Source organism: Chrysemys picta, chromosome 14, assembly GCF_011386835.1.
Source record: "Chrysemys picta bellii isolate R12L10 chromosome 14, ASM1138683v2, whole genome shotgun sequence".
In the NCBI taxonomy this organism is placed as follows: Eukaryota; Metazoa; Chordata; order Testudines; family Emydidae; genus Chrysemys; species Chrysemys picta.
In genome coordinates this window covers 15,402,410-15,422,633 of record NC_088804.1, presented here as the reverse complement: position 1 = coordinate 15,422,633, position 20,224 = coordinate 15,402,410, and the positions used below count along the sequence as shown (strand labels likewise).

The window sequence follows — 20,224 nt, the reverse complement described above, 5'->3', positions numbered from 1 at the left end:
AATCCCATGCTCTGCAAGTAGATAAAGCTCTGTAATGCTGCACTTCAGAGTGCTGTCAGGTTTTCACAGTTTGTTCCCATGCATGGATGTGGTTCAGTTTCAGTAGACACTTCTGATTGAGGGGGCCAGAAGGGGAGGGGAGGGTGGAAGAGCCCCATTGGAGATCCCCACCTTGGAACAGGGACTTTTCCTCACAGTAAATAAAACCAAAAATTTGAGAAAGCTTCCTCCATTTCCTGCTCTCACAGCAAGGTGTTCTCATGCCCAAAAGCTATCAGCATAGCTACCCCTGATCTCCAAAGTCCAGAGTTTACCCAGTAGTCCAGCTGGATGGGTGTAATTAGACTATGTTATGGTATGAGTCCAAACCTCCCAGAGTCCATAGATATCACAACAGTAACATACCTTTGCAAGTGCATGGTATAGGGAGTGACAGCAGCATCCCTAGTGACCAGGAAATACCATGGCTTGTGCTTTATATTTTGTAAAACATGAAGCAACCCTGGTATTGACCAAATTGTTTAAGGAAGTTATTTCTAGTGTTCTAGAAATGTTCTTGGCTCTGCTGTTGAGCTGACATTTCCCCAGGGGAATAGCCGCAGCATCCAAGTAGTTTTAGTAAATCATTTTCCTCCTCCCAGCAGAGTTCCTACATATAATGAAATTAGAAAGTTCTGGAGTTTTGACTCATTTGTCATTAGGAAACAAGTCTCCTCAAATGGAGAAAGTGACTGTGTTGATGCTAAGTAGTCACCTGTTCAAGCAACAGGAGCACAATACTGAACATATCCAACCTGAGACAGGCTACCAGACAGTAGCTAGTGTTAGTCATTAACCGTCACTTCCAGCACTTGAATAGAATAGAAATAAAGCACATGAACCTTTAACAGCGCTCCCAGGCAGCAAAGAACCGTGTAGCCAAGATTATTTTATAAATGAGCTGCTGGGTGCGCTGTGCTTTTGAAACTCAAGACATTTACTTAACTGCCCAACTTTTGACACCCACTTATAAAAATCTTATAGGTATATTTAGGATTTTATATAGACTACACGCGCTTTACAAAATAAATGAATGAAGACCATCCCTGCTCTACAGTGCCCAATACATTGAGTGTTACTGTAGTATAAATAAGTTGGACTTTGTCTACATACTTTCTGAGTCAACATCTTCTCTCTAGCTTCATCATGTATAGCTGGATTCCATGGAGAAAAGCTACAGAAGAAAGCAGAAGTGTTATGAACTTCATTTTGCTTTAATGCTCTTCACCCAACTACCCATTTCAGAAAAAGTTACAGCAATGAGCGTGGGACGATTTCTAATGTTACTCTGAGCTTTCAGTGAGCTGCAAAACCTTGTTTCTCCCAACAACATCAAGAGAAAAACACCTAATCCACAAAGTGGCTCATCACAGATCTCATCCAACATGTATCTGCTCAGTGTTAAGCACGCAAATACTAATTTCAGCTGATACCAGCACCAAAAATTAGGAATTCACCACCAAATGCTAAATACACTAACAGTGACTAGTTGACAGTTCTAACTCCTAGTACCAGAGCGAAGTTTCACAGAGCTATATTGCCAGTGCAACAGTTCAAACAGAGCATACAAGTTCAACTTGTAAATATCTGAACACCAGATTTGTTCCATGGGTGCCCTTAAACTGACCAGATTATTTTATGTTATTCACTAAGCAAGCCAATATTTAATGGATAATTGGTAAGGAAATTTACATATTAGTTTAGCAGTGTTGTTGTAATCAATATCCTGGGACCAATATGGAGAGACAAGGTAGATAAGGTAATATCTTTTTCTGTCTCTCCAACGAAAGTTGAACCAATAGCTTCAAGCTTGCACAGAGCTTTTCTTCAGGTCTGGGATACATACTCCGAGTGTCACAGCTAAATAAAAAGGTGGAACAGATGGTTTAGCATAAGTAGTTAACATTTCAAGGGACCAGTCAAGGTGAAGTGGCCTGCTAACAACTCTCCAGACATAGGAGAAAGGGGGGAGGGAGGGGGAAGAGAGAAAGCTGGGGGGTTTAAGTGAGTTCTAGATTGTAGAAAGCTATAAATCCAGTGTATCATTCAGTCCATGATGTTTAGTATCGAGTGATGTTAGGAATTTAACGTCCCAGGCTTGTCTTTTGCAGATGTTGGGCAGATTTCCTTTGAGAAGGAGGACTGAGGTCAGATTGAGAGTCACTGCTTTGTGAAAAGTGTTAATCCACAGGTGATATGCTGTGTGTTTGTCTTACCATTTTTCTGTGCGAGTTCATTCGAGAGTGTAGTGATTGTGGGTGAAACCAGTCACAGCGGTTACTGGGGCATTTAGCACAGTGGATGAGGTACACCACATGTTGTGATAGGCATGTGTAGGATGCATGGATTTTGACAGGTGTGTTGTGGGGGAGGTGGTGTGTTGATCATCACAGCAGTGGAAATGGGTCTACAAGTTTTGCGTCACTTATTCTGGCAGGGTCTCGAGTCACTGAATTGGTATGTCTGGGTCTGTGGGGAAACTTACTTCTGATGATGAGCTTGGAGAGGCTGGAAGTTGTTTGATCACCAGAAAGGGGGTGCGGGAAAGCTTTCCTTCAGGATGTGGTTCCCATCAACTGTGGATTGTAATTGTTTGAAGATACCCCCAGTGGATTCCTGCCTGTTGTGGTGAGTGACAGCCAGAGTTGTGGTCAGAGGGGGTTTTATTACTGTATCAATACAGCAACTCTCAGGGTTTGTGTTATGGTGTATATCCCAGACTTTCTCCTCAGAGCTTATTCTGTGGTATCTGAGTGCCTGGCTGTAGATAACAGAATTCTTCGTGTGTCTGGGGTTGTTACTGGATCTGTGAAGACAGGTGTGGTGATCAGGGGGTTTCTTGTACATAGTTGCCTGTAGGGTTCCATTGCTGAAGCTGATCATGGTGTCCAGGAAGTTGATGCTAGCGTGGGAGTACTCTAGAGAGTTTAAAGATATGTGGTTGAAATCTATCAGTGAGTTTCACCAGTCTGTCCAGACGACGAAAATATCAATGATATACCGGAGATGCACCATAAAACCAATGTATTTGTCCAGAAATTCTTCTTCCAGGTGGCCCACAAAGAGGCTGGCTTACTGAGTAGCCATTCTGGCTGATCCCATGGCTTGGAACAAGTGTTTGTTAGTGAATGTAAAAACTGATATGGGTAAGGATGAAATGGATTAGTTGGATGGTGTGTTTGGGATGGATATCTGAGGGTTACCCATTGTCTTGTAAATACTTGAGGGACACAGCAATGAAATCATTGTGAGGGATGTTGGTGTACAGGGAGGGGATATCCATGGTGGCAAGAATGGCATTCTGAGGGAGGTTGTTAATGTTGGAGTTTGTGGAGGAAGTCAGTTGTGTCCTGGAGGAAACTGGCCCCACAACTTTGTTTTATCCTTCTGCCCACTATGACTGGAGAGGTGTTAACCGGCCACTTCATCTTGAATGGTCCCTTGAAATGCTTTAACTACTTATGCTAAACAATCTGTTCCACCTCATATTTAGCTGAGGCATGCTGAATACTTTTCTCAGATCTTAAGAAGAGCTCTGTGCAAGTTTGAAAGCTTGTCTCTCTCACCAATAGAAATTGGTCCAATTTAAAAAAAAAAGTTATTACCTCACCTACCTTGTCTCTCTAGCAATGTTGTGTCAGTCTGTATTAACCTTTTACTCAGTATTAACTGTCAACTACCCTGATTCAGATGTGGGAATAAAGGGATTTTTGTAAAGGGTTGTTAGACCAGAAGTGATGGCCATACTAGGACTTGGCATCAAAAGCTAGACTGAGTGTGCTTGAATTTAGAATAGTAGAACATAGGAATTAAGTATAATACATAGGCTACTTACCTAATTGCATAGGGATCTTCTATTTTAGGCTGATCAAATAAGTGACTGCTGCATAGTTTGATACTGTCTACCACCTTACTTTTGAACAGCTGAATGTCTTTTTCATATCTATAAGAGAGACATTTCTTAAAACTTCACCATATGAAATTAGCAAGTTGTAAACTAGTCTTGGTTTTTCAACATGATGGGGGAGGCTAAGGGAATTGGGGTATTTTAAGTTTGTTCAGCTAGCTGATTCTATATACCATAAATAGGTGCTAAAAAATAAATGATAAACAGCTAAATTTGGCTGTTTAATCTAGACTCTGGCACAGGTATTTTGTCTGTAAGTAAAGAAATAAAACAAAAAGCTTAATGAAAATAGAATATGAAGTTCTAAATACATAGCCAAAACAGTTTAGGATGACACCTACAGCACTGCAGCTTCCGGATTCAAAGGACTGGTCGTATCAATCTTGTAGAAGACTCTGCGAGCATACATTAGTATTTGCCATATGTGATTATGGTTTCGCCTAGGAAGAGAGTAGTTAGTTAGTGAGGGACAGAGGTACAGCATTTCTGTATTAGACACCAGTACATTAGTACTCACCTCCATTTTGCAAATGCTCTTTTCACATCTAATTCACCTGAGAGAGGATCTACTAGTGGGTGGAAGACTGGTAGATCAAACACCAATCGCTGTGTTAGAGATAAAAGTTCAAAATTGCTTTAGTGAAATTACTCAAGCCTATGGTTTATCATCTGATTTATGATCAACTTTCACTTAGATGCGTTTTTATGACCCTGTTAATGGGTGCCCAAATCCTTAAGGAGACCTCTGCTACTTTTGTTAGAAGCAACCCCTCGAATTGCTTGAATTGAGAAGGGGGGGGGGGGGGGGAAATCGGTTTTACTTTGAACATTTGACACCATTGTGTCTGGCCAGTTCACTGTTTTCCCTATTGATTAAGTTCCTACAGCAAGAGGGCAGTTAGTTTTAATAGGAAAATGGATTTCAAACCCCAAAACTGGCAGATTGACCTAGGAACAGGTGCAGAATTAATCATTTTCAACTGACAGTTTCCCCACTGATGCTGTCCCTTTAAAAAGTGTTTAAATTACTTCTTTAAAGCTGTCAATTAAACTGTTTCCTTCAGGAGTTTGTGGCTGTAATGTTCTGCCAACATCATAAAAAGATTACAAAGGCCTGGCTAAGCACATCTTCATTGTGCTCTGAAAGCAATCATATTGACAGAGGAGACCAATTTCATAAGCAAGAATATTCTGCTGCTAGTCCTAAAAAGTTTGATCCTAGGAAGGAACAAAAGTTGTACAAAGGCACAGGAATATTGTTTCATTTTACATACCAAAAGGAAACATGAAGTTACTGAAACAAAGAAGCAGATGACAACTCCAGTCCCACCTTCACCCAAGCTTAATAGTCAAGAAAATACTTCAAGTAGTTAGCCACTCCTTCAAGGGCTACTATGATCCAGGAGTCATAATTACAGTTACCACAATGCAGGTCCGAAACCTCTAATTTAGAAGGACTGGTAGAGCCTGAAAGTCAATCCCACACCCTATGCAGACAGAGAAGTTGCTACAGAGTAACAAGATGATCCTCCACCGAGAGTAAGTAGGGTGTACAAGCCAGTCAGAAGTGTGTTCCTAATCTTCACCAGCCAGTGAACAAAGCCAGTCCCAGGAACTGAACAAATGCCATTCTCCAACACCATAAAAGGAAACTAAATTTTCACAATTGTTGTTAGATTACTCCAGCACTTACGGGGCAGTCGCCATCTGGGTAATTGTCAGGGATGTAGACTGTAAATTTGAACACACCATCCTGGTAGAGGCCATGTCTTATGAATATTACTCCAAACCACACTGTAAGGAAGAAGAGTTGTATGAATTGGTGCAAAATGCCTTAAATATGGTAAAATAAAAGAACTACCCCTGAACTTACTTAATGCTGATCTGTAAGATGGCTGCACATAAACTCCTGGCAGCTTCTGCTTTACGACCAAAGTGCTGTAATAATAATCAGTCATTTAGGAGAAAGAGCCATATGAGGACTGGATTAGCATATGCACTCTGCAGAAGACTTCTCAGTACACAAGAAAGGCCATTGCTGTGCTGCCAATATCTCAACAAGGGACTCTTAGAAATATTTCCCTTCCAATCCCAAGGGTGGATGTGCTCACAGGGGGGAGGGGTAAGGAACTAAAGAATCCACTTTCCCTCCCTCTGCCCCCCCCCCCCCCCCCATTTAAAGAGATACTGGCAGAAAATTATTACGCCTCTTGTTCAAGATTACTGGAAACGGAAGATTAGGAGGGAAAGTTCATATTTCAGTAATATATTTAACAAGTCAGCACTGGGTCAAGTCATTTTCACTCTCCTCCTATACAGTCAGTTTCCCTTATTTGTGTGGCTATTACACAGCAATGGAAGAGATTTTATAAAAAAGAAAATGTATCTGTATAACCATAATTTGACAGAGGGATTTGGGGCAAGTGTAGTGAATAAAACTGCTTGTAGTTCTATTTTTTAATATTAACAAAAGCTTTAACTTGAAATTTAAACAATGCTTTTAGTCATAATCATGGTAACTACTGTAGGTCAAGGGGGAAGTGGCGTGGCAACAGAATAGGGCAAGTGAAGATGCCAACCAAGGAGGGCAGTCTAGCGCAAGAAAGTATTTTAGACAATTAAGGCCTCAAGAGTACCAGGAGCAGAGAGGGTTGAATCACCAAATCCAAGGCAAGAAAACAATGCAAAGTATGACCTTAGTTTTGACCCCTATTTTCCCCCTTCCCACTCCCCGGTCATTTGAGACTGGTCACACAAGTTTGAGCTGAGTCCTCTACTTTTTGTCATGGATTTAAGCCGTTCATGTCCAATGGATTACAAGTGATTTCTCCTCTCACCTTCCTCTCTATTGTTTTTGCCCTTTAGTAGACACCATTATACCATGGAAATAGCATTGCAATGCTGAGAGCGAATAAGAGCACAAGGCAACATTTTTGCTGTTCCCCGAGTGGAAACAAAAAATTGGTATGTTTCCAACATGGTGTTGGAAATACTAAATAGAATTTTACTGAGCCATTCACTGGAAGTGAATGCTTAACACAGTATTCAGCTAAAGCAATTTATAAATAGGCTTCTCTGATTAGTTGGCACATGCACAAGTCTGTTTTAAGCTGAACACAGCAGGCCAACGATGAACTAGTGAACAACTGTCTCTGACTGTACCAGTATCAAAGTTAGATGACATCATTTGTTACAGTACCCCTTTAAAAAAAAAAAAAAAAAAAAAAAAACTTTGTTATATCAGTGCTTTCTGCTAAGACTTTGATTTCCATACGCCATCAGCAATCGCTTAGCAACAGGAGACCATTATTCTCCGCTGCACTCCATGACACTGGCATCTTAAATTGATTAACATATGTTAGAAACTCGGGTTGTCAGAAGATTAACTAGAGCCCCACAGCATGAAAATGTACGTAAATAGAACTAAAATCTCATCTTCAATTTAAGGTTTTTAAACGGAAAAAGTGTATTTCAAAATTAGCATTGCATCAGGGTTCAGGGGAATTGCATTCAGAAATCCATTTCATAGCTGAGAATGCAACAGATGAAGTCACTAGACAAGTTATGTAACTAAGAAGAAAAATTTGACACGACACAAATTTGCATTTTTTGCTCCCTCCTACATTCATAATCCCAGACTGATCCATGGAGCAGTGGTCCAGAGCACTTCCTGGTGGTCCATGGAAAGCTGACTAGTTACATTTCATTGGCTCCTCCTCTTATAAATTTCATGGTAAAATTCATTAGAAGATGATTTTCCTAATATTGACTTTCCATGCAAGTATCCACTTTAATTGCTGCACATTTGATCACACGTGACTGAGGAATAGTCCACAGTATGAGAAAGTCTGGGAATCCCCGATTAGGATAACCATATTTCCCAAAAGGAAAAACAGGACACCACATGGGGCTAGTCTGAGGCCCCTCCTCAGCTACTTGTACAAGCACCCCCCAACCTCAGGCTGGCCCGAGCCCCAGGCCTGAGCCCCGCTCCCTATGTGGGGCTGGCATCACTGCTTGCTCGAGCCCTGCCTGCCCCCATCACAAGGCTGGAGCTGGCATCACTGCTTGCCCAAGCCCTGCCTCCCCCCTTGCGCAGGGTGGCATTATCACTCCCCCACCGGATGTTCCTCCGCACCCTTTGACAAAAGTGGGCATTTGTCCTGTTTGCTCTTGCCATCTGAACAAGTTGGCAAGAACAAATGGGACAAATGCCCACTTTTGCCAGAACAGGGCTTAAAAAAGAAAGAGACTGTCCCACCAAAACAGGATGTATGGTTACTCTATCCCTGATACGGGGGGAAGGATAGCTCAGTAGTTTGAACAGTGGCCTGCTAAACCCAGGTTTGTGAGCGCAATCCTTGAGGTAGCCACTTAGGGATCTGGGGCAAAATCAGTACTTGGGCCTGCTAGTGAAGGCAGGGGGCTGGACTCTATGACCTTTCAGGGTCCCTTCCAGTTCTATGAGATAGGTATATCTCCATATTGAAATCCTCCATATTAGCCAGTGGTGAGATTAGGATGATAGCATGTCCTTTCTGCTGGACATTTGTTGGCTTTTAGTTAAGCTATCTTTTTTTTTTTTTAAAGTATACTTTCTTCCTAAAAGCAATTTAGTGTACATTATTAATCTTATGAGGATGCCTTGCGCCCAAGTATTTTAAGTTTGCTATGTACAAGACCACCATCCAAAACTATACCTAAAAGAGTAACTCCTCTCCAAGATAAAAGACTATATTAATTTTGCAGGATTTAGTATTTAAATGAGCATCCTGGATATGGTTTTAAAAGTTCCATACAAGAACTGTTTCTAAAGCTACTCTCTGCAATTGTGTTTAAGTTTTCTGATGTACAAGACCAGTGAGCTAAAAAGGTGAAATATTTTGAAACTAAAGCAACATACAATTCTGCAAGGAGAGAGTATTCCAAGTAGAAAGGCCCATAGGAGGCATGTGTTCCATTCGTAGACTGGGATGAAGGGGCAGGAGAAGCAGGCTTGGTCATCGGCACAGCATTTTTTGGAATAGAAGGCAGCTGTTTCTTTGTAGAGGTGCGTGGAGGACTGGTTCTCAACTCTCCAGTCAGAGTCTTTTCTTCAGTTTCAGGTCTCTGTTAAATACAAATACATGTTAAATACAAATACAATATATATTAGCATTTCAAATTTATATTTTATAAAACACTGAATAGTTTAGGCTGCAAGCTAAAGCTTCTCTTCAATTATATACCAAGGAAGTTGAATTAGGTTTGAAAGATTTCACTTTACTAGTTATTACATAGTCATAGACTCCATACAAGTTGCTTCCTTACAGATTTTCTTTATTACAGGCACTGTCTGAAATCTGAGCAGACACTGCTTTAGTTCCTAGTAGGCAGTAAAACTGTAGATTAAAGCAAATTACACCTCCACCGCATTAAATTAGAAACTGACGGGTAATATAACATCAGCTTCCAAGTCAGTCTTCATTTCTAACACTCAATGTACTGAGATGAACCACTTCAATTCCACTAATAAGTCTCTCTGCAATTTAAATATATGAATGATTAGTATAGTAAAGAAGAGGTGAGAGAGTGGAACATTCTGGGGCAATGAGTTCAAGAGAAGAATGCCTCCCACTTCTGTGGGAATTGTTTGTGCTGAGGCAGGCACAGCACAACTGTGTAGATTATACTAGCCTACCATCATTGTTTTTAACAATCACATTAGATGGCCTGTGCTGCCTATAATCCTTCAGCCATCCACACAAGACAGATTTTACATGTGTCATTTGTCAGTACTTCACTATATTAACCAGTTAAAGACCATCATGCTTTCTATTTTGCCCAGGAAATAATCACCACTGCAGTTAAGTAGTCAAAAGACCTGAGAAAGTGTTCACTCTACATATGGGAGAACTTAGTTATGGTTCAGTGGGTAGGCCAAGACACAGACTGCTGGGTTACTGGTTAGAATTTAGACTACAGTTTTAGTGATGGAAAGTTACCATGTAACTGTTTGGTGTCTTCTGTAAAATGTCTGAGAACTGACCTAACGACATTCACATCATCACCACCACCACCACAATAACTTCCACCATTGCTGAGAATTTTGGAAGTGGAAGACTGAACAGGCCTCAGAGACTGAACTTTTAGTTGTTTTTTCTCCTGATAAATGACGATGACATGTTGGACAGATTGTTCCATATACTCCTGAGGGAACTCTGCACCACTGAGCATGCGCAGAATTCATGTCCCCTGCAGATTTCTTTGCTTCTCTGAGGAGAACTGACTTCTGACAGGGAAGCCGCAAGAGGGCAGGCCTCCCCTTCCCAGCACCACAGGCGCGTTGTTTTGGGTGCCCGGAGCAGCCGGCAGAGGTACATCACCGTGGGGCTGGGGATGCCCCTGCCGGTGGCGTCTACCCTTGTGTGGGGCTCAGTTTTAGTCCCAGCTGGGCTGGGGACTTCCTCTTCCCTTCAGAAGTCTCCCCCGGCTGCAGGAAGCGAGCGCGAGCTCTCTCTCTCTCTCTCTCTCTCTCTCTCTCATACATATACACACACACACACACACACACACACACACACACACACTTCCTGCCCCCACCACTCCCTAGCTGAGGGTGGGTGGAAGGAGAAGATGGTCATTGTACAGGGAGATGCTCCCTGGTCCACCCAACCCCAATGCATCTGGACTCTCCATACCCCCCGCCCCCTCAGCCCCACTCCCTCAGCACCCAGACCCCCTCCCACACCAAGCCCAACACTGCCTCAACACCCCCACCATGCAGACTCCTCTCCACTGAATCCCAACCATTCTTCACCTGACCCCCCCTTACAGAGTCTCATTCCCCTCCTCCACCCCCCAGCACCTGGACCCCACACAGAACCCTCTTACCGGACACCTGGATCCCTCCCACACTAAGCCACTCCACACTTGGATCCTGCCAGGCTGAGCCTGCCTGCCCCTCACCTGGATCAGGGCCAAGGCTGGGCATGTGCGCTAGACTCTGTCCCTCTCGCTTGCTATCTTGGTGTGCTTAGCTCACAGAAGCACGGCCTGAGAGTATTCCTGAGGCAGGACCAGCCCTTGCGCTGTGTCAGGGTTGAGTGCAGCCTCACCGCCAAGTCCATGTCCGCGGGGGGAGGAGGGAAGAGAGAAGAAGTAGAGGAGGAAGGCAGTTGGGAGGCTAGGCTGGGCTGCAGGGTAATCTCCCAACTCCGTGCAGCTAGTGTCCTATGCTCCCCGCTGCCATGCTGAAACCTTCACCATTTATTTGTTGACAAATAAAATATGCAGAATTTTAAAATATTGTGCAGAGAATTTTTAGTTTTTTGGCACAGAGTATATGTAAGTTGTTAATGCCTGTGTAGTACTTTTTTTGATCGAAAGGATTACTTCAGACTAGTCAGGCGGTCCTCGACTTTATGACATTCGGCTAACATTTCTGAATTGACACCGATTTGACTTATGACAATTGGTTTCGACTACGACGCTTGGTCCCGCAGTGAGTGGATTGCAATTCCAAATTATGACATTTCAATTTACAACGCAATTTGCGGGAACCAATTGGGTCGTTCAATACGGGCAGTCCTCAGACTTAGTAAACTAAAGAGATGTATCTATTTGAACAACATATGGATATTCTGTCTACCTTGTTTAGAACTAGAACTCAATACAGAAGGGGGTGGGGAACGCCTCCAAACCTCGGCAAACCACTTCTAACAGGATTTTATGTAAATCTGAGCTGCTTCACTAATTTTTTTTTTTTTTTTTTTTTTTTTTTTTAAAAAGAGGGTACATTCACTCTAGATTATTCAAATTGTCAAGATACCATACAGAATCCTAAGTATTCTATTCAGCAGCAACCTTTTCCAGTATTTTTATTCATATTTTTTTTTCCACATTCAGAGCTGCATATAAATTAGATCTATTACAGATGGTAGTTCTTTAAGAGACAGAGGAAGAACCCTCAGATCTGCACTCAAATGTGCCCACCCAAGCACCCAACTTTAAGGTATTTAATTGACATGGCCCTAATTGAACATTAGAGAGGCATTCAGCTTTTGGATTCACAACAATGACAATCAGGACTTGCCAAACCTAGAAGGCAATCCATAGTTTTGCTGTTTTCCAGCACTAGTCTGTGGGTGACAGGGTGAAGGACCAGAGAATGAGAGAGAGAACCATGTTGAAGAGCACTCCTTCTCTTTTCCCCTAAAGAGTTGCTGACAGAAGACAGGTTTTAAAAATCTGACCTTTTAGAAGCCTGCTATTTGTGCTCATCATTTAGGTCAAATAGACACAGAAGTCCCAGGTATGCACCTTATGTCAAATAAACATCTAGTTAAAGCTTGGCCCAGAGTATCGCAGCTACAAGAACGTGAATAAGTCTGGATAAGACTCAACATGATTCAAGTTACTAATATCCACCTCTTGATGAGGTAGTCATGGATTTCAGTTTCCCATGAAGAGACTTATACTTAGGCAGACACTGCAGTATTATACTGCAAGTTAGAGGATTCAGTTTTTACAGACTGTACTAAGCAGAGCTACCTTATGTTTACCTCATGGCTGTCTAGGTGAGAGTCAAGAAAGCCACAGCACTTCAATAACACTATCTTGTCAAGATTTCTTTTTCCCAAGATGGATTCTGAGGCTTCATTTTAAGTCACTTTAGATAGTTACAGGCTTTATATTTTGATAAATGTAAATTTGTTTTGTGATATTATGCAGTACAGCTTGATAAGAAGTGAACAATTAACAATGCATATACTGTTTATTAAGATATCCACCTTGCGTGAGGAACTTGTAGACATGCTCCAGAAAGGGTTCATAACGTGTATCCCAAGTAAAGGGCTGCAAATGTCTCCAGACCCTCTCCAGCACTTCGATGTCACTTTCTAGCCTAAAAACATACAGAATTAGAAGTTAAAGAGTGTTCGAACAAACAAAGATTCCAACACAATTAGGCCAGACCTAAGTATCCTATTAGGACAATATTACAACATTAATTCTGAACTTCAGAAACAAAAGTTTGTGTGACCTCAACTAATCAACCTCAACTAGTTCAAAACATTTCAAAACATTCATAAAGATCAACAGAAATCATATTTGAACGTATATAGCACCTTTCAGCCATTCTCTTTGCATTCCTATCTACACTCTCCTCTCTGCAAAGATGCCATTGGACAGGCCTGCAGCTTCCCAATGGGGAATGCAAGAAAACTAAGCTACCCAACAAACAGTTAAGTCCAACCATGCATGGGACTCTAATAGCCTATTCTGTATCTTGGGCAAGTTTTTTCATCCCTGGTTTTTATCAGCTGACTCTACAAGCCTTTTAAGAGTATTAGTTTGAAAAGTCTCTGCCATTCACAATGAAGGAAGCTTGTTGAGCTTTCATCATGTGTGTCATTTTGTTTTCATTTGCATAGAAATGCAGCCAGGAATAGATAAAAGTCACAGAATCCAGAAGTTTCTCTGTAGCCTTTTTTTTTTTTATTATTGTGTTCCATTACAAAAAGCATGATGTGGACTTTTATGATCAGCAATTCTAATAGAAAGTACTTCCGTTGAGTTGGGAATTTCATTGAGACACTTACCATTTGGATCCCTGACTCTACTACTCCCCTTCCCCCATACTCATTTAACATCAGTTTATCTCCTTTAAAGAGATTTTAGCTACTGTGTGTGTGTCTAAAGCCGCTCCTCTCTGGTACAGCCCATTTCTCCACCTCTTTCCAACTCTGAATTTTTCTCCCCAATTTCTTCTGTTTTTTCCCCTCCCTATCTCTAGTTATAGTAACTAAAGTACTTTGGTATGCAGTGTAGTTGTAGCTGTGTTGATCCCAGAATATTAAAGAGACAAGGTGGGTGAAGTAATATCTTTGATTGGAACAACTTCTGTGTGTGGCTCAAACATTTGTTTCTCTCACCAACAGAAACTGGTCCAATAAAAGATATTACCTCACCTACCTTGTCTCTCTAAAGCATTTTGGAACAGTTTTATATAACTTCTATATGAATCTGTAGGATAATGATCCATGAGTCAATTCACCATTAATGCCTGTCCATTTCTTTTATAGCTGTTATAATAGCTTTTTTCCCAGATCAAATAAACACCAGTGGCTAGTCTGAGTCAGGACTAAAGGTCCTGTTTTTCATTACACAATTTGATTCCATTCAGCCAGGTAAGCGAATGCTCCTTTAAACTTAAAGCAGCACTTGTAAAAACGTGAAATTTCAGCAAAATTTCAGCAAAGCCATATCTGCTAAAAATTGAAAAATCCAACTAGATACAAATAAAGCAGTTTTATATCAATATAACTTCATCCACACTAAGGGCAGGTCTTCACTACCCACCGGATCGGCAGGTAGGGATCAATCGGGGATCGATTTATCATGTCTCATCTAGACGTGGATAAATAGATCCCCGAATGCGCTCCCCGTCGACTTCAGAACTCCAGCCCGCAAGAGGCGGAAGCGGAGTTGATGGGAGGGGGGGGAGAAGGGAGAACGCCAGCGGTCAACTCGCCGCCATCCTCACGGCCAAGTAAGTCGACTTAAGATACGCCGACTTCAGCTACGCTATTTGCGTAGCTGAAGTCGGCGAATCTTAGGTCGACACCCACCCCCACCCCCAGCGTAGACCAGGACTAAGTGTTTCACTGATTTAACTATATAGTTAAAATTGGTACATGAACGGTGTTCAGAGAAGCCCTCAGATTTTGAGTCTTCTCAAGCCATCCATCCACCCGGATTATGACTTTGCAATCACATCCTTATGAACAGGTTCTCCTGCATGACCCCTCCAACCAACAGATTTTTTTTTACATTCAAGAGTCAAGATACAGGGAATAAGCCCCATCCCTGTTTTCTCCCCCTGCCCCCTCAAACACACACTTCTGATCCCCACAGATACCTGGGGGCTCCAATACAATCATTTAGCATAAGAAATGCGGAACGAACAGAACTATTGAGACATCTCTGACCAGTCAAACTTGTCTGCAACTCTGCTTCCTCAAGCCAGTATCGGGGTCCCACTTTTATACAAAGGCCTCCCAGTGCCGTGCCAGTCCCTTCTCACGCCTCACTCGGTACCTGTACACTGCACCAGCCCACGAGTATCTGCCCTGCAGAGCTGCCCGTCCGCAGGCACAAGTGGGTGGCACGCAGCAGCGTCCCCCCATGGGCAGGGCCAGAAGCCAGGGCTGGGATACTCGAGCTCAGGGAGCGCGGGGGAGACACGCAGAGGCGGCGCGCTGCCGGGGCGCAGCTGGCAGGCACCGGAGACGGACACAGCAGAGGCCGCGGTTAGAGCTTCGAACACGAGCGCGTGCGAGCCGTACCTGTACTCCCCCGCCCAGGCCAGCGCCCCGCCGGCCGCTCCGCCGCCACAGCCCCCACCCCCCGCCGCACGTCCCCGGGCGCTCCGGCGGGGCAGGCGAGCCGCTGGCAGCCGGACCCCCCCGCTCCCGTGACACCCCCTCTGCCCCGCCCACGGGCCGCCGCACCTGAGAGGGGAGCGGGCCCGACCCGCTGCCGCCTCAGCCCCGAGGAGAGCAGAGCCAGGAGCACGCGCTGGACACCGCCTGCCCCTGGCGCCAGTCCCGCCCCCGGCCGCACCCCGCCCCACCCGCTGCCCCCAGAGCATCCCAGTCACCTACCCGGCAGCAGCCCCGCCCACCCCGCAGGCTCCCCACCGAGCAGCCCTCAACGCGTTCGCCTTCCTGCGGAGACTGTCTCCGCCCGGCCGCCGTTGTTATGTTAGTTGTAAGGGGGCAACCCGCGTTCTCGCGCTTTCCCAATGCCAAGGGGAGCCGGGCAGGGCCGCAGCGCAGGCGGGCTCCAAGGCCCCACTCACCCACACTAGTTCCCCGGACACTCCACTGCGAGCGCGGCCGAGTCCCCGCCAGCACCTCCGTCCTCTCTCACCCCGTCCGCAGCTCTAAAACCCGCCCCTAGCAGCAATATCCGGCCGGCCTCTGACACGCATTGGCCGCAGAGTCAGCCAATCACAGGCCGACCGTTCCGGGCAGTGTTGTGACTGCGGTTCGGTGACTACCACACTGGCCAATCAAAACCTCCGCTCCTCCTATGACGCTAAAAACGCGGCCGCAACCTGTTACCAAGGTACGCTGCCCGTCGCCAATGAGGACGATGACGATTGGCTAGAGCACTTGGGGGCAGTTTTAGTGGGGCTATGGCTGACTAGGAATGGGCATTGTTGCGATTGTGAGTGACAACGATTGGCCGATACAGGTGTCACTCCCCGGGGGCGGGGTAAATGGCTAGATGAATTATTTCGATTGGCTGATGGGCCAGCTCTCCGCGGGGGGGCTATGCTAGCGATTGGCTGGCAGAGCCGTCGCTTGCTGAGGGGCGGGACTAGTAGGCTCGGGCGTGCTTGTGGCTGGCTGGAGCCTAGCAGCAGCCAGGCGCTGGGGTGAGGCTGTGGATGTTCCACCTGCCCCACCCTTGGGAGACAGCCAGGCCCCGCTCCGTGCTCCCAGCCGCTGGCCTGTCGCAGTGAGGGGCCCGATTCCAGTCACCTGCTGAGCCGCCGGCGTCCCTCCGGTGACAGTCGGAGCCGCAGCAGGCAGGGGTGGGGGGCTCCGGCTCCAGCCCCGGGCTTCTCGTGGGGGAAGAGAGCCGGGTTTAGGTCACAGCTGTGGGACTCCGTCGGCGTCAGCCCGCGCCCGCAGTTTCGGAGGGACGCCGTGGTGTAGGGAGGCCAGGCTCTTCTACAAAGCAGAGGCGGGCTTGCGGTTGCTTTGCTGGTCACGCGGTGATGCCCATTTGCAATAGCTGAGAATCCGGTCCTGCTTCTACATTCCCAGGGACACCCTTGCTTCAATATACTTCACTGCCCTTGCTCATGGTGCACCTCATCCTGCAGTTCTCAGTAGCCTGCACGGGGTTCATGTAATTCCGCACGTGGGCCAGTCGCCAGACCATGCATCTTGTACCGGAGTATTGCTCTAGTGGCGATTTAAGGAGACTGCATAGTGGCTAGGGCAGGGCAGAAAGTGCTATTCCAGAGAGCATGTTTTCCTCTGCAGATCTATTCAGGTAGGTGGGCTTTTTGGGCCTGATTCACCATTGCCCTGCATTGCATATAGTCACTTACATTACACCATTGCAGAGTGAATATAAGAAAGTACCATGCTGATCTGGCGATTTTTGACACCCACTCTACATTTGCTTTGCACTACTGTACATTCCGTGACTACAAGGTTACAGGGAATCAGGCCCTTTATGTGGGAGAAGACAAGAGGGTGAGAGGTTTTACTGCTTATAAAAGTAAGAGAATAACACTGTAACAGTACTTCACATCTGACCTGGGATCTCTCTGCTGTTCTACATTTGGGTTTCTGCGTAGCAATAAACTGCTAATATGGTCAAATTGTGGTCGTTTTGTGGTGAAGACAAAGACGCATTAGTGGCTGTATTAAAACCGATGTACTCACTTCTCTTGTAACCCAAAACAGATTTGAACAGAGGTGAAAAACTGCTGTGACAATCGGTAATGTGCCATGGCTTCTGGGAGATGCTTAGTCAAGAAAGGAAGTGTGGTATTTCCATTAAAGAATCAGTCTTGAATATAAATGTTCCTTAAATGGATTTCTAATTCTGATGTATACAAAAATCACCACAGGGGGCTAGATAAACAACACTCCTCTACCCACAGTACTAGATACATTGTCCAGATATGTAAGTATAACCCTTTCTAATAGGGTTAGAGATACCAGTTTAGTATAATTTTACTGGACTTTACATACAAGAACTGCGATGGCTAAGAGAGGGATAAAGTAGGACAGTCTTCTTTTCATTAGAATCAATAAGCTGTAAAGTATTATTTTAATCAGTTCAGGAACTCCTCTGGGGAGCTATAATTAATAATGTTATATAAGCTAAGAAAATGTTTGTGCAACCTGAATACTTCCAGCTTCTTTTATTAGTCCTCTTAATGAGCCATCAGATTCTTGGCAAAGCATACATAGCAAATACTAAATTAATCTTTTTCTGACAACTAACTAACACAAACCAGTTTCCAATACATAAGTATTAATGAGAAGTTTAGTTACAATAATTTAGCCCTACGCAGCTGCAAAATAAGACAAGCAAAACATGAATGAAACTCAGTGGAATCTGTTCTTATTCCTAATTAGGTCCTTCTCTGAATCCAGTAGAGTGAAGTTACAAAAGTGATGTACCATTGCTAAAGCCATTTATTTGTCAAGGTTTGGAAAATGGCAACAAAATCCATGCCATCCTGAAGTATACAAGTTATAGGGGAAATGACAAATCAATAAATACAGGTTTTAAAGTCTCTGTCCTATCACCAACATGCTCATGCCTTTGTCATCAGTTGTCTTGATTATTATAACCTCCTCTCTGCTTAACTTCAAAATGCTGCTTCTAAATCTTTCCAAATGCCATTAAAGTCCTTGTCCTCTCTTGTTCCAACCATACCACTACTGCCCTTTTTGATTTTCTATCTTTTATTGCATCATATTCAAGCTCCTCGTTCTTACCTTCAGAGTCCTATGGAATCTCGCCCCTACCTAAATTCCTGTCATAAGTTCATTCTACTTACTCTCTTGCTCCATACGCTCGCTCCTTTCTCCTGTTTTCAGCATGATGTCTTTTCTCATGTTGTGTCCACCACACTTAGAACAGTCTCCCACCTCTTTTCTGCTAATAGCCCTGTCTCTCCTCCTTCTGTCTCTTCTTTAAAGTCCATTTCTTACAGAAATCCTTTCTACATTTATTTCTTCATCACTGGTCTCTCCACACCCACCTACCTGTGTTTTGTCTTGTCTGCATTAGGTCCCAATCCAAGAGTGATTTAAATCAGTGGGATGTTGCAGGGTGTGTCTGTCTGAGTAGATCCTTCTGCAAGATCAGTACCTTATACTGCAAGCTCTCTAGGGCATAGATCATGTCCCAGTGTGAGTTGTGTACAACATTCTGTATATTTACAGTGCTGGTTTATAATTATATAAAATGTATCAATACCATTTTAAGATGAGTCACTTGTTACTATTCACATAGGGCTGGATCATGCTCCTTTTGATGTCCATGGTAAAATCACTAGCAGACTTCACTAGGAACGGAAGGTGGGTTCTCAATCATTTCATTAGAAATATAAGGCAGTCCTCAAACAAGATATTCCTGAATTCAAAATTAAAATTATGTTCAGTGCTATTCTGCCAAGTGCAATAAAATCACGACCCCACCAACATTGATCCTATTTGTTTTCCCCTTAGAAGGCCTTGTTCTCCCCTTTATATATTCACCTGGGATTGCTGTCTCTCTCCCTGCGCCTACACCAAACTTACTGCTCTCCAGGGTTAGAAATAACAATGTTACCTGAAGAACTCATGTGTGTTGGGGGGGTCGGATGAGACTTTAAACTACAATTCTGTATATTCTACACACATAAAGATAATTGTATGATTTTACTCTGAAATATTTAGGATTTTGGGATACTGTTTTTATGAAAAGATGCTATATAGAATAAAGTTGTGTTGTAGTTACTGATTTTATTCCTGACTTCTTGAGAAATGTTTTTTTGTAATTGTTTGGCTACTCCTGGATCTGATGTCAGTTTTTAGATATTCACATAGTAATAATAATAAAATAATAATAATAATTAATAATAAATACTTCATAATAAAAAGCATGAGCAAATACCCTGTTATACCAAAAGTATCTGTGACTGGATCTTGTTAAGGTATTTGCATAGGTTCTTCTTCTCATATAGATGAAAGCACCAGATTCAAAGGTAAATCAAAGGAAAATGACAATCCAGAGGACATGACATCCCTGACAGCACATCAGCAGTCTAAATGTTTGACGGATCCAGTAAGCCACTTCAAAGGCACCAACATGAATGCCCTGTAACCAGCTGCTCCTTTACGGAAAAATTTCTGAAAATGCCATCCAAAGAGGAAAGTAAGGCTATTATCATATCACCCTTTTATCCACTTGTTTTTGTTTTCTTCAAATATTAACTTTTCTTTTAGAAAGTTTTATATTATTAACATTTAAAACAATAAAACTATCGAGAACATAATTTAGGGTGGGGTTTCAAAAGGTTTCATCATTGGCCTTCCTCTGCTCCCATGACTGCAATGCAACACAGATTGCTTTTGAAAATCCCACTTTTAAAAATTTAAGTGCTACCCACACTTTACAGGCCAATGTTCTGTGTTTTGTCAAGTTAGACTAGAGAAACACACTTTCCTCTCCTAAATGCTATCAAGACCAATAAATTTTGATACTTGTCTTGGA

The 20,224-nt window shown here is 43.6% G+C and overlaps 1 protein-coding gene and 1 long non-coding RNA gene across 18 annotated transcripts in view; one reads left to right on the top strand and one right to left on the bottom strand.

Annotated features, from left to right (window-relative positions):
* AKTIP (AKT interacting protein) overlaps positions 1–16,910 on the bottom strand; it is a 45,205-nt gene extending 28,295 nt beyond the window's left edge. For 3 of the 16 annotated variants that reach the window (XR_010592543.1, XM_065567039.1, XM_005289793.5), the window contains exons 1-9: positions 15,789–15,926; positions 12,718–12,830; positions 8,850–9,055; positions 5,820–5,884; positions 5,640–5,740; positions 4,464–4,552; positions 4,288–4,386; positions 3,875–3,982; positions 1,153–1,213 (exon numbers count right to left, since the gene is read on the bottom strand). Coding sequence is in view for 11 of the 16 variants with exons in the window: in XM_065567039.1 (XP_065423111.1) it covers positions 1,153–1,213; positions 3,875–3,982; positions 4,288–4,386; positions 4,464–4,552; positions 5,640–5,740; positions 5,820–5,884; positions 8,850–9,055; positions 12,718–12,759 (771 nt within the window). In the remaining 5 variants the exon portion in view is untranslated. Of the gene's footprint in view, positions 1–405; positions 650–1,152; positions 1,214–3,874; positions 3,983–4,287; positions 4,387–4,463; positions 4,553–5,639; positions 5,741–5,819; positions 5,885–8,849; positions 9,056–10,894; positions 11,685–12,717; positions 12,831–15,438; positions 15,576–15,788; positions 15,996–16,476 lie in introns of those variants that run through there. The other 13 variants (XM_024104107.3, XM_065567043.1, XR_010592542.1 and 10 more) reach the window with 12 other exon arrangements.
* Positions 16,870–19,830, top strand: LOC101944268 (uncharacterized). Of its 2 annotated transcripts, none has more exons than XR_010592545.1 (3): positions 16,870–16,996; positions 18,983–19,047; positions 19,695–19,830. It is a non-coding gene; the product is annotated as an uncharacterized LOC101944268 (long non-coding RNA). The 2 variants fall into 2 exon arrangements; XR_010592544.1 differs by lacking the exon at positions 16,870–16,996 and adding an exon at positions 18,756–18,879.
* The last annotated feature ends 394 nt before the right edge of the window (positions 19,831–20,224 follow it).